Source organism: Haliotis cracherodii, unplaced genomic scaffold, assembly GCF_022045235.1.
Source record: "Haliotis cracherodii isolate W230 unplaced genomic scaffold, xgHalCrac1.p SCAF_10, whole genome shotgun sequence".
Taxonomy (NCBI): domain Eukaryota; kingdom Metazoa; phylum Mollusca; class Gastropoda; order Lepetellida; family Haliotidae; genus Haliotis; species Haliotis cracherodii.
The window spans coordinates 8087768-8102985 of record NW_027266265.1 but is presented as its reverse complement, the minus strand read 5'-3'; the positions used below and the strand labels follow the sequence as shown (position 1 = coordinate 8102985).

At 38.5% G+C, this 15218-nt stretch overlaps 1 protein-coding gene across 1 annotated transcript in view; it reads left to right on the top strand.

Moving 5' to 3' along the window:
- Positions 1-14546, top strand: part of LOC139454028 (retinoblastoma-like protein 1) — a 50073-nt gene extending 35527 nt beyond the window's left edge. Inside the window, exons 19-24 of the mRNA XM_071235512.1 lie at positions 1249-1320; positions 2677-2803; positions 3115-3263; positions 4281-4340; positions 4617-4781; positions 5857-14546. Of these exons, the coding sequence (XP_071091613.1) occupies positions 1249-1320; positions 2677-2803; positions 3115-3263; positions 4281-4340; positions 4617-4781; positions 5857-6045 (762 nt within the window). The 3' untranslated portion in view covers positions 6046-14546. The remainder of the gene's footprint in view (positions 1-1248; positions 1321-2676; positions 2804-3114; positions 3264-4280; positions 4341-4616; positions 4782-5856) is intronic.
- The last annotated feature ends 672 nt before the right edge of the window (positions 14547-15218 follow it).

Sequence of the window (15218 nt, the reverse complement as noted above, 5' to 3'; positions counted from 1 at the left end):
GCCCACCCGTCGTAAGACTTGCCTCCCCACTTTGGCTTCAGAAACCTCAAAAGTATGTTTTTCTAAGAGCTTGGGCGACAGGCAGTGATGTGAAGATGACCTTAGGTGTCATCAAGGTCACAGGACAGCGACGGAAGGCCACTGATTGGGACTTGAGAACAACAACTTTATTTCTTCACCCAGGACCTTCGCAGGCTGTCCTTCTAGTTGTCGTAAGTAAGCAGTGAATGCATTAAGGAGTAATGCAGGATAAGTATACAAATGTAAAAAATATTTAGATTTTACTAATATGAACTCCTCATAAGATTGGATTGGTGGGGGTTCTAGGTTAGAATATGTCCCAGCAACCCGTGTTTGTTGTACAAGGTGACTTATTGGTGGTCATGCTGTGTGACTTGATCACATGGATCATTGCTCATTAGTATCAATCACAGGTTTGTTCGGTCCTGACTCGTCATTTTGCTGGAATGTTGCCAAGTGTGATGTTAAGCAGGAAACATACATGTTCATAGTCTCAGGGATTCATCCAGGATTCTTAACTTTGAGTGCGGTAGTTCTTACTGCAAATGCCACTTTAAATTTTGAGATTGTATTTCATGATATATTGTAAAACATAGGATTAAAACCTGTTCCTATTTATTGGTCTTGCTGAAAGTAAACACAGGTTACTGCTACAAAGCCCCAAATGTAGTTCTTATATATTAATACATTATAACATGAATAGGGAAATGTTAGGTTCCAATTTGGAATTTTTATTGACATTTGCTGCAGACACATATCGACCTCTGATAAATTCCTGGCTCTACATATTTTCACCGATGTGATCTGTGTCTTCAGAATACGCAGGAATACACAGGCAGACATGTTCCTTAGGAGTGCCAGAAACCTGGTCAAATATCGGTCTCCGAGCAGGTCTAGATAAATCCCTGGCTCGACATATTTTCACCGATGTGATCTGTGTCTTCACACTGAATACAGGAATGCACAGGCAGGCAGAAACCTGCGACTGTAGGTTTGAATCCCATGTTTACCCTGATTATGTCTCTATGTTTGTAAGCACCATACCTGAGCTCATGGGATTCACTGAAGTGGTAAACATCTAACATCTGCAGCACGTCCGGCTTTCCTTCCACATGCCATGATGTAACAAATGGCAATGCAGAGCAATGTTAATCCAGACTCATTTCACTAAGAAGATATACAGATGTTAAGGAAATGTGTTTTCTGATATTCCCTATTTTCCTACAGGTGTGCCAAAAACCGCTAACATTCCAGCAAATCATGAAGTGCTACCGAGTTCAACCACAGGCTCAAAGTCATGTGAGTAGGAGGATGGTTGATCAATATTTCCCTGTCTTTCAATCTTAATTCTGAATGTGCCTCTCCTTTTATAGCACTTTACTAGGGCTGTTATGATTCACGACTGCGTCATACCAAAAGACCTTAAAAAATGGTACTTGTTGTTACCCTGTCTGGCGTTCAGCATTAAGGGGCTAAAACAAGGACTGGTCGGCTCGGAGTCAGTATACACACACATACATGCACGTCGCTAAATAAGTGCAATAATCTTGGACGCGACGTTAAACCCCATTTCACCTCACCTCACCTGTTACGATTCACTCACGTATTCCGTGAATCGAACCGTAACCGTTCATGAATTGAATTCGTAATTCATGGCCACTAGAATCGAATATTTATGAATATGCTATCATGTATATTTACATACCCTGTACCTAAAAATATCCATAAGAACATATTATTTGCATAGATTTCTTTCAATGACAACACTTTAATAATATTTAATTTGACAGTCTTGTTGTCACTGGTCATTGTCGCAATTGAGCAGATACCAGTACCTGGATAAGTGCAGTATATAAATGTATAATTTAGTAATAATTAACAAACCATGTCAAATAATTTATGATGTTACTGTTTCACTGAATATAATAAATAATACATAAACTGCTGACTTGTTATTGTAATTGTGAATTAATATTCATATTCGTAACCTTATATTTGTGATATGAATCGTATTCGCCTCAGTGTATTCGTTGCAGCCCTACACTTTACAACATGTCCTGTACAACCCCAGAGTTCTCATTTCCATTAATTCTGTGGTATTTCAAGATGGCATTTGATGCAGCATTAAGACCCCTTCCTCTTTATTGGGGGGGGGCACAGGGGGCCCCAGTCGTCTAAGGCGCCGCGATTCGCTGTGCAGAGTTGCGTCCCTTGGGCACGCTAGAAACCTATGATTGTGGGTACGAATCCCGGTTCGCCCCAATTATGTTTCTAGGTTTGTCAGCACCATACCCGTGCTTGTGGGTTTCACAGAAGTGGTAAACGTCTGAGACCTGCATCACTTTGGGCTTTCCTCCCACATATAACTGGAATACTGTCAAAAGCGGCGTTAAATCCAACTCGCTCACTCAATCCTCTTTATTGGTCCTGTGATCAGTGACATTTGCTGCCAACATATTATTGCCTCTGAGCAGGCCGAGATGCATTCTTCCATGAGATTGTAGATCATTTTGATGAAATCTGGAGTTTGTTATCCATCATCCTTAGACGTAATATTCCAGACTTGATTATTTACAGGCTGCCTTGATATTATTCCAATATTGCTGAGTGTGGCATTAAACAACAAACAAATAATCAAATGGACTCCATGTGCAGGTGTATCGCAGTGTGCTGCTAATCGGCCGTCACCGCAATGCGTCTGGGAGCAGCGAGAGCAGCAAGAGTGGTGCAAGCGGCTCGTCGTCCCCGGTCAACAAGGAGGACGAAAAGGACCGTGACAAAAGTAAGGCCATTGGAGCAGAAGAAATGATTCAAAGTTTGCACCAAATCTCCAAGTGAATACCCCATCAGGAATAGACGTGGCCATTAGTCTGTTTAGTCTGACCAGTGAAATTCTATACTTACTACTTGATTTCTCCCGAAATGTAGCTATTTTACATAACCCCTAGTTCAAATGAGCTATTGATAGGACATTCTTCTATATCGATATCAGATTTGAAGGGAAAAAACTTGACATTTTGAACGACAATCAGTCAATGCCCTAGAAAAAATCAACAAATCTTAAACCCTATATCTTGGTTTTATGTTTTGCAGAGAAAACTGAAATGCTTGGATTCATTCGCTCTGACAGTACTCTTCCTGTCCCCCACCCCAACAGTCAGCCCCCCACCCCCACCAAGCTACTCGGGGGTGAGGCAACCTTTGACTTTGAGAGAGGGGACCTGATACAGTTCTACAATGCTGTAAGTACTCACGTTGGAATAACTTGAATACATGTGAAGTAATTATTTACGAATGAAAATACACTATCCTTGTTGTTGCCTAATAGTTGTAGTATGATGTTAGCTATTGTAGAAAACTGCATGATATATTTTTGTTTTGTGAGGAAGATCTTGTTCATCTTTGGAAATACTGATAAATTAACCAAATGTGAAGGAAGTTTAGGATAGTTAGCATTCACAAATATCACAGTAAATCTGGACAATCCGACAGTGGATGTGCGTTGTAGGGATGCCCTGATTCCTGATTCATTGCTGGTCTCAGACAATGAGATATGCAATACACACTTAACTGTATCCATTGATATTGTGAAGATTCCGGTTTAGAATAGGTCTTCAACAACCCATGCTTGCCGTAAGAGGCGACTAACTGGATCGGGTGGTCAGGCTCGCTGACTTGGTAGTTGGATGTCATCGATCCCAATTGCGTGGATGATGCTCGTGATATTAATCACTGGATTGTCTGGTCCAGACTCGATTATTTACAGACCGCCATCATAAAGCTGGAATATTGCTGAGTGTGGCGTTAAACAACAAACCAACCAAACCAATAACCCAGTAGTGTTTCACAAATGACTTTGTTGCCCTACCTACATTTTGATAAACGATTTTATCATCATTAATTTAATAATTTAAGACTTAAATCTTTTCTGGTCTTTTTCTCACAGGCCTCGACACTCAAGATTTATCCGAAGTTTATAAAGTATTGATTGAAATGGGACTTATTGTTTTTAAATTTGAGACCAGGAAGTTTGACATCTTCTTAATGCCCTATAAAATATAAATATTCACCAATAATTGGCGTGATCGTGAACAAAGTAACGCGATATGTATCGCACTGGGGGATAGTCGTATCTTGACATCCCTAATGCGTTGTGTGAAGAAGGATTAGCTGTTACCATGTTGTGATGAGTGGTGGTTACAATGAGCTGACTGTCTGATTTGATTATATATTGTATTGTGCTTCATACTCATTTTCAGGTGTTTGTGAAGAGAATAAAGAGTTTTGCACTGAAATTTTCATCAGCAAACGCAACGTCTGTAAGTCACCATTTGCAATTGAGTGTTAGTTTAATATGATTTCAACATTTTCCCTGTTTTAACAAGTTTTTAAAATTAAAAATTATCAGTTCAATGAAATAAGTTTCTGTGGAAATCTTTGATATTACCATTCAAAAGAAGTTAAAGGACACCCAATTCTTTCATATTTCTACAGTTAATATGGCATGCCATTAAGATGTTCTGTCTCTAAATTGAGAAGTATAATAACTGATTTAGTATTGATTTCATTGTGATCAGTTTTATTTGATGCTGCAGGATGTACCTCCCTTGTCCCCGCTGCCATTGGTACGAAGCCAGCAAGCATCTCCACGCCGCGTGTCCAGCAAATACTCTGTGTATATCTCCCCCCATGCAGGCAGCATGTCCCACCAAACTCAGCCTAAAGGCATCTCATTCTGCATAAACAGGAGCCCAGCAAAGGTTGGTAGTAGGATACAGCATCACTTGTTGGCGAATCAAGCTTACTGGTTGGCCTTTACCATATATGAACCTTCTAACATCGTGATTCCCCTAGTTAGACATATCACAGTTGACAGTTCGCACTTTGAGTTACCATACTAAGCGTCTGCTGTGTTAGTTGAACTCTCACAAAAAGATTACTCAAAAATTAACCTTTGAAACTTGAGAGCGTATGAAGACAAGTTCGGTACATGTGCCAATATACTTGTATGAAATCGCAGAAAGTATGCAAAAATCTGGTAATCAAATTCTGGATACTGTCCTGCTGACAAGTTTCATTACAGAATAAAACACTTTGAGATAGGACATTTCCTGTGAAATTCCACTGGTGTAAATAGCAGGATTTTGTACAATATGCTTTGGCCTGATTGTAAGTGTGCATTGAACGTTTGTGTATTCTGTGGAAGAATAGTTTCCAGCCATTCCCGATCATCCAGGGTATCAAGTCACAATAAGGTTGCTGTTTCTCTTGCTTGTTTTCCAGAGCAGACGTGTAGAAACAGACCTCATTTTGAAATGTGTTGGCGATGCTATTTGTTGCTAACCAATTTAGGCTTATTATAATCTATTTCTAATGAATCATGATTATCAAAGTTGCCTTTTGATATTCAACATTTCAAGACTTTTATGTTGTCGTAACTTCATGTTCCATATATGGCATTAATCAGTGGGACCCGTGAAGATCTGGGGTAGAATAGGTCTTCAGCAACCAATGTTTGCCGTAAAAGGTGACTTTGCTTGTCGTAAGAGGCGACAAACGGGATCGGGTGGTTAGGCTTGCTGACTTGGTTGATGCATGTCATTGTTTACCAATTGCATGGATCGATGCTCATAATGTCAATATCTGGAATTTCTGGTTCAGATTTGATTATTTACAAACTGCTGTCATATAGCTGGAATATTGCTGAATGCAGCATTAAACAACAACAAAACAAAAATAAATAGTCAATGGTTTGTCCGACCCTGATTTGAATATTAGACATCCACCCTCTCCCTCCCTCACTCACTCAACTGATTTCACGATGTATCATTTCAGGACCTGCGTGCAATCAATAACATGGTCCGCATGGGGGAGCGAAAGTTGACGGGGAAGAGGATCCTTGAGGTGGATCACGATGATGACGTTGATGACAGCCCATCAAAGAAAATGTGTTCCAGTCGGCTAATGCGCCGATTACAGGATGTAAATTCAGAGCGACAGGAGGCAAATGGAATCGTCAACTAGGACCAAGTCTGAGCCAGCACACGATATTTTCAAGCTCCTAATGACAATTTGTTGATATAGATTTATTACCTTTGTTAAGACCTGACCACATATCAGGTCGGTTATGCTCTTTCTTTGGAGCTTCGTCAGGATTGAGAAATCCTGTTGACTGCACCAGGAACGATTCAGGGATGAATTGGATCTCAGATATGATCATAGATGAAATAGCATCTGTTGGTTCTGACCAAGTTGTCTTTCTCCTTTGTCTGATGAGGGAATGACTGTCCTGGCAGTAGGACCTGTGCTTCTCTACAGCAGGGGACTGATTGTTTGAATGCATTGAGTTCAGATGCAGTGCTTGATATGCATCATTGGAATGGTGTAGGATATTTAATATGGGAGAATTGGTCAAATAATTTATCACAACTCTCGGTCAATTGCAAACTTTGAAAATTTGCAAACATTCAACGCTAAAGACTTCACTCAAACTCCATGCACAACATAATTAATATTTTTGTAATTTGACAGCTATTACATTTGTCATCCAAAAGGATTATTTTTATGCATTTTAGAAAGTTGGAGTCTGTTTATAACACCCCATATTTTAATATCGTTTATATGACTGTCACCAATCAAGCTCTGTGCATTTCAAACTGAAATCATGCTGATCATGATCACCCAAGATGTGGTATGAGTGCTTGGCTGTGCTTACAGAAGACTGATGGCTGATCTTTGGTGCGAAGGTCATTACCTATGTGGTTTTGGCGATTGTTGAGTGACTGCTGTATCGGACTTATCGTGTTGTGAGTGCATGTGCAGTCTAATGAAGGCAACTGTTGTCTTTACACGAACAATTTTCACAGTACGACCGACAGCTAATCTTTGCAGTTTTGCATGAATGCAAGACTCCGGTCATGATGAGGATCATGGTCAGATGAAACTGATAATCATCATTATTTATTTTTCAGACCTTTACAGAAGGTTCTTCTAAAGATTAAATCTTTGCCGTAATTATTAACACTACTCTCTATTATGTGATAAAATAATGTGATTTCCTCTCTTATTGTCCATAAGAGTCAAATGCTCTCATTCTCTGTTTCATCACCAGGTATTTTCAGGTTTTACATGAAAATGAGAAAGTTTTCGGTCTTGAGAGAGTTGTCAACAAGGGAGCGTTACCTCCCTTGTCAGTGTGATATGATGGGAGTGACCTCCCTTGTATGTGGGAGTACTATTATATGCAAATCAAGACTGGATCAAGTGATATATCCTTGAAAATAAGTGTCTTCAAGTTGGTTGATGAAACATAGAATCAAGGCCATATATAATACTGTATTTTGCTGTAAACAAAATAGAATTGTTTCCAGTGAAAACTGTCTATTATGTCTTATTGCTAAAAATAATTCTGATATTTCTCTTGCATGTGAATTATATATATTTGTAGTATGGTATCTGAGGTTGGATATTTCCAGGGTATGAATTGACTTCCTTTATGTTTAATCCTGAAAACTGTCCCTTTATGCCTGATGTACAGTTAATAGGGCATCAACTTCTTGTCTCACAAAGCAGTCTTAAGCCTAGAGCAATAGTTATGGAGTCTACAAGGTTTGTTGTTTGCCTCTTGACAAATTCATAAAACTTGAGATAAAACATCACCAACCTTAGCCATTAAACTGATTTGTTAGAAAAGTATTTTGGAAATATCTACTGGGGGAAAATTGTGCATTTGTGCCAATAGAGTGCCACTCACTGAATCTGCATCATATTCTCATTGACATTTGGTGTTCCATGCTGTCATTGGCATACAACCACTGATTAAGATGGGAGTTTTGTTCACACCTTAAAGTGACGGAAGGCAGTCACATTTGATTGTGTTGTAACTACATGCTCCACATACAAATGCAGTAACAAGTCTAGAAGCCAGCTGTGAACTTTTGTAATCCTGGAGCTCCGAGTTTCAAGACTGCTTTAAGACCAACTCCATTCACCTTCTGTTAGAGATACTGGAGTGAATGCGTGAATGTCATTGTTTTTTTAATGGGGAGTATTTTATACCTTACTGTTTTAGCCGAAGTAGCATTTTGATACCCTTTAAAGTTTGTAGTCTTTTTAGCAGGAGAGCGGGATTCTCTGCTATTTCGATACTTTTAAAGAAAATATGCATGTATCTGTTGCCATTTGAATTTCCTTGATAAGTGCTATCCTAATAGTCTATGAAAAGCCCTTCTTGTACAGCGAGTTGATAGATATGGTCACAGGAGACTTTGGTCCGAGTGGACAGAGATCTCACACACTTGGACCAGGTTTTATTGTTTGCAAGATCATAATCCTTTCTTAAAATGTTTCAGGAATTAATGAAGATCATTTCACTCACATTGTCACTTCAATTATATAGCATTGATAGGGGTCATTATCACTGACATTTTGATATTGAAGTTCCTTTTTTTTTTTCACTTATGTCATTGAGGATAAATGGGGTATTGTTTACGATTCAGCTGTACTTGTAATTGTGTATATTAGTATTGATCTGATGATAATAGACTTACAAATGATAATAATAACAATAATATTAATAATAATTAAGTCAATTTATAATACCCCAAGTATCCAATTACCAAGTGGTTGCACATGGTGCTCAATCGTGTTGATCATTGAGTGATGTAGGGTCTTAATAAAATGATTGAAGAGAATCTTTGTGAGCTAAGGATGATTCTTTCTCTGAATTTTGATAGAACCTTTATCAGGGGATTAAAACTTATGAAATATTTGGTACAATTATCAATAGTGGTTATTAATTGTTTGTTACATGTAGAACTTAAAGAAGGATTACTCATGACATACAGAAACACAAGGTCCTTTAGTTTCATTGAGGGGAATTGGATTTTCGCACAAGGGGAGGTAACTCGCCCAGATTTGTTATCTCCCTTTGTGAAGCTGTGGCTCAAACTCTATCCCAGTGCTTGAGACCTTCGTGCCACCAGTGTGTAACAGCCATTACAAGAACTTTGTAAATTGTCCCTCCAACCACAAATGCAGTGAAATTTATAGTTTTGGGGAATGCCATTCTAGTGAATTAGGAGATGGTTTACGACTGACTTATTATTTCCCAGATGATTTGACTTGTGTGATTTAAATCAGATCGGTTGGAGATTGCTGAATTAACGGAAAATTACTTAACTTTGCCCCTTACATTCTCACTCGACTACTTACATGAGAGTTGGAATGAAATAGAAATTAAAACTGACCAACAAACTTTATTAGCTTGACGAATAGTATTCGGCATCAAGAATATTCATCACATGTTTGCAAGCATGATGGTCAAGCAGTTGTGATTTAAACTCCATACATGGTTGTGAGCACAGTGGGGAGCTATGACTGGTGGCAGCGATAGTATAGAGAGCTGTGAAGAGCTTGAGCTATGGCTATTAGGCTGTCATGGAATGGGTCATCTTCACAAAATTGGTTTGACTGTAGTTGTTTCTTTATTACCCTCCCAGAATTTCAGGGAATCAAAAGAAATCAGTTTCAAGATAACAAGATCTTTATAAATGTGTTAAGTGAATTAGAATCATTGAGATAAACAAGTACCAAGTTTTTAGGTAATTAGAAGTGACGAGTCAAGTAAAATCACATTTCTCAAAGTTCAGTCTTTCGGCTCTTTCCTTTCTTTAACGTGAATGAACAAATTTATTCTGTACTTCCATAATGCACTCATTTATCAATCATTAGGTCTCACATTTATGGACTAAATGTTGTCAGGGTTACTTACAAACATGACCAGTTAGATATTACATGGGCCATGCGTAACTCGATCTAAGTATGTATTATGACTATCATTCAGATATGGATGTTTATCAGATATAAGTTGTTTCTTCAATTGTCTGCTGATCTCACAGAAATTCTCTTGTCAACTACCTCACCTATATACCAGGGAGACCGGAGCATGTGTTACAATAGTCTTGTTTAGCCTGCAACAGCTGTACCCTCAGTTAAGAGGGTCTGGGAATTGGGAGTGGCAGATTTGTGGAGGCAGTGGGGAAGCTTCCTGGCCAATCAGGGTTAGAAACTAACAGTTTTTGTCCTCGAGTCCTTATAATGATAACATATAGCAAACCCCTTAAAATGGGCCAATTTCTACTAGTCCTTGGGATATCCTTTAGTATTGGGCAGTTTGGTAAGGACTACAGGACTAGTGCCAATTTCTAAAGCTGTCAATGTGTTGATTATCTCAACACTTGGGTTATCCTCTTTAAGATAGGTCCAGGATGCCATGATGATTCATGATGAATAGTTTAATTTTTACTGCATCAACTGAAACCCCACTTACTCTCTCCCAATTTATTCAATAAACAAAATTTCAAGTTGACCATTACTTCATAAAAATAATTTCAACAAACAGTTGCAAACTTTAGACAAAAAAAATCTAAAGTTTATCTTTCTTGAAGCTATTTAAACACTAAAGAAATTGATTAAGCACTTGCCTGTTGCAGCAACAACAACCCACCTGGATGCTCTGGTCTCCGATAGGTTCGTGTATAGCATACACATAGCAGGTGTACCCTTCATCCTTGCCTTAACATAGCCCATATACAGAGTTGATATTTTTGTCATGTAAGACCTGTATGTCTTGCTTGTATTATTCATGTCATACAAGGAAACTGTGCTTATGTTCAGAGGTGGCCACAGAAAACTCAATACCATACATTAGAGTATGTTCACCTGTGTGTATCACTTATATTCACCAACTCCTGTTCTATCATGGGGGGTGGGCAGGTGCCTAAGGCCTTTATTTGCTGTTCGTTGTGCAGTGTTACGTTACTTCGGCATGCCAGACACTTACGATAGTGGGTCCGAATCCCCAATTCACCCTGTCCAGGTTCCTTGTTTGATTGTGGGGTTTATCAATGTGGTAAACGTCTGAGACCTGCATCACTGTGGGCTTTCCTCCCACATTAAGCTGGCATGCAGGGATATTACTGGAGTACTGTTCAAATCAGGGTTAAAACTAAGTCACTCACTCATAACTGTCTTCATGCAGATAGAGTTACAGTTCAACTTTTTACTGTCTTACACTTTAGAAATTAACACATGCTTTGTTTGAAGTACTAGGTGCCCGTATCAAGTTAGCAATTTATGTGGCAATCTCTGACACTCCATAGATCAGGTTTATTTAATCCTGTATAGTTAAAACGTTTGTGGGGCATTTCGTTTCAGTATAAATACCACAGTATTACTGGTAGAGCTTCCTATAACTGCTTACTACACAAGACTACATGTCTGGAGCCTGTGTTCGAGTCGTGCTACCGGAATAATTTTCTGGTTAATCTTGTGTGTAGGAGTATTCCCATCTTGTTTCATGCAAAGTAATGCTTGTTAGAAGATGTTAAAAAATGATAAAACTAGGCATGTTTTGTGACACATATTTTTTTCTTTTTGCTGTTGATATAAAAAATATTTAATTTTAAAAATATGTTCTGTTTCTCCAAGTAAATGTTTCATTATTCCTTTGTGTTTTCTTGAGATTGACAAGTTCTAAGAGAAATTCATGATAAAGTTAATTTCTCCTATTGTTCCAAAATCATGATTGATATATAGAGAATCTCACCTGAGTGGGGGGCACGGGTGGCCCAGTCTCCTCAGGCATTGTGATTCGCTGTGCAGAGTTGCGTCCCTTGGGCACGCCAGAAACCAATGATTGTGGGTTCGAATTCCGGTTCGCCCCGATTATGTTTCAAGGTTTGTCAGCACCATACCCGTGCTCGTGGGTTTCACTGAAGTGGTTAACGTCTGAGACCTGCATCACTCCGGGCTTTCCTCCCACATTAAGCTGACATGCCATCATATAACTGGAATACTGTTAAAAGCGGCGTTAAACCCAACTCACTCACTCACCTGAGTGGCCTTTGATATCAAATATATCTACATGAGTCAATAAAAGTTTAAAACTACAAGGCTTGCTGAGGAGTTTTAAACTTATTATTGACGAGTGTTGATATGTTTTATATCAAAACAAAGAAGGGTGAGATTCTTTATCATCCAACATCATTCTTTAACTTTTTCAGTTTGTAAATGGTACTAAAACATACTGCTAGCCAGCTTCAGTAGCAGAGATTATGTCTTGTTAGCTGATGATGTACAATGGTCTGCTAAGAATTGCATTGAAAGGATATCTCCCCCCAGCAATATCTGCTGTGGAGGATAGTTTGGGATGCTAATATGATATATTGCAAGTGGCAGTAATTGTGGAGAAAATCGATGTCCGAAATCTATGTTTACTCTGTATACCATTCATTGGATCTATGCAAAATTATACATAAACAGGAAGCATGCGTCTGGTGACCCAGTCATCTGTGCTAATGGGTTTAAATCTGATATTCGCCCTGATTATGTTTGGTGTCGGGGGGGTTTTACCAAAGTGGTAAACGTCAAAGACCTGCTTCACTTTGTGAATTGACCCCACATCAAATTGACAGGTGGGGATGTAACTGAAATAATGTTCCAACCAAATACTCTCACTCATGCACTTAAAATAAACATCAACAATCCATTGATTTGGCAGGTTCATATGAGGAACAGTTCGGACATTTCAATAATTATGTCTACAACTTCTTCAACATTCTACTTTTTTGAAAATATTTATAACTGATCATAATCGATGATTGATTGCTTAGAAAGAACTCATCATGACACTGATTGATGATGAAATCCAAACGGACACTAAAATTTACTCAGCTAATCGATATCAATTGAGAATTCAACCAGTTTGATTTCACAGACCAAATTTAAGATTCTCATGGTTTGAAGTTGGATGATTTTTTCATCAGTTATTCTGAATTTTTTTATTCAGGGCCTTAAACGATCAGATTTTCCAACACATTTTCTTGCCAAAAGTTTCTAATAATGGAATCTTTGACAGGCACCTTGATGTGTTGGATGCTGTGCCTTGTCTTGTAAGATGTTTAGTTTATTTATCTTAATGTATTTTCACAACTATTTAACATGTAGCTAGTGCTCACAATACTATTTGAATATTTAGAGTGCCAAAATTGAAGTAGAATTCATTATGATGGAGTTATTATGTATGAAATGTCTGCAACAGCAAGACATGTTTCTATTTATTCTTTCTTCAATGCCTTGCTCATGAGACAAGGGGAGATAACTCAGATGCAAAATGTCCGCACAACATTGAACAAGTTAAGCTATGGCCAGTAGCCAATCTGACCAGTCCGTCCAATCTGAGGTGGACACTGATATAAAGATGTCAGAGTCACATTTTGATAGACTGAACCAATTTCTTGTCAAATGCATATTTTGAGGGCTAAGCAGGGGACTTTGCTGGTGACAATGACACCGATTTATATCCTGTCGGAACAAGGGGGAATATTTAAAACGTTTAATCAAAGTATGATAGGCCATATGGCTTATTTAGCACTTACCTCAATGTATATGTGTATTTTTTGTGGTAGGGACGTTTCGTTAAGATTGCTAAGTATTTAATTTAAAAAAGCATTAATTGAAATGTATCCATGAATTCCAGAATTGAATTCGCCGTTCATGTTTTCAAACTTTTATTGATACTTATGTGGAGCGTGCCCTAAGTCTCAAGTACATGTGTCCTGAAGAACTGGTCCCACAAACGATCAGTCTTATGTTAAAGTACTGTATGGGAGTTAGGATCGTCTTAGAGCTATGTGGAAATAGGCCCAGGACTAGTTCGAGAATGTTATCTTCGCTCTATGGGTTTTGTAACTCCCAACAGCTAAGAGAGACAGTCATAGGGCTAAGGTCCTTTGTAACATGATCAGTTTTAGCAAGTGGTCTTAGTGCTATGTATATCGTAACTCCAATTGCTGAGATGGAAATTCATAGGGCTAAGATCACTTCATAACAGGGGTCGTTTGAGTAAGTGGTGTTATTGCTATGGATTTCATAACTCCCATGGCTGAGATGGAAATTCATAGGGGTAAGATCACTTCATAACAGGGGTCGTTTGAGCAAGTGGTGTTATTGCTATGGATTTCAAAACTCCCATGGCTGAGATCACTTCTTAACACCACATCCTGGCTGTTGTCCATTGCATCAAAGGGCAGTTTGGGATCAGTTTGCAGTTCTGAAGGTTTTCTGGTTAAATGGGTTGATTCTCACTAATATTGTGTAGTAGAAGTTATTTGTGTCATAATGTAGTTTAATTTAATATTTCTGCCTTGTGTTCTTTCTAAATAATGAAATCAAGGACATTGTTATATCTTTTAAAAGATATACTGTATTCTAAGTATTTGGCAATGTTGACCTATTTCATTAGTAGACTCTTGTTATGAACATGCAAAAAGTGCATTTAATTCTTTTTATGTTTTATGCGAGACAAGAATGAATTGAGAACTGAATGTGTTGTTGCTTGAGCTGCTTCGGGCAGTATTTCCTGTTACTTGTATAAGCCTCTCTGTACAGAACGGGAAGTTATTTTGTTGTATGTCTGTCAATGTAACAATATTGTAGCAATATTTTTACCAGCAAAGGCAGTTTTAAAGACTGTTTGTTCAAAGTTGAACATGAATACAATAAATATAAAACTACATTTCAATAAGCAGAGTGATGTTATTTATTTAGCTTTTCGGGAGTTTTGTTTATTGTTTAATCCCGCACTCCCCAGTGTTCTAGCCATATGAAGGCGGCCTGTAAGTCTTCGTGTCTAGACCAGACAAACCAGTGATCGATATTGTGATCAATGGATCGACAAGGTGGCTGTATGGTGACAGCAATCCATAAAGTCTCCCAAGCCTGACAACCTGATCTATTTGTCGCCTCTTGTTATCAGCACTTGGTTGCTGGAGACCTATTCTGACCAGGAATCCTTACTGGAAGAGGATATGCCTATTTTAGGATTCCTTTCCGGATGAAGGTATGCATGTTTTCAGTATATGTGTCAAAACGTGGTTCTATGGGGGCTGGGTGATCTTGTGCACAAAACCTTACTGTGAATTGTCTCCCTTTTCTTTGCCATTATAAGATGGTCATGGTGTTTGAATCCTTGACTCTCCTGAATAAGATCTTTGGTCAGGAAGATTCTTATGCTGGCTGGTTTCACAACAGAACCTGGCGTAGTCGTTATTAAACATGTATTGTTCCAAATACTAGGTAAAGTGGTCTGACCAAAAAAGCCTGAAGCCATTGAGCAAGATGTAGTAACAGACTCT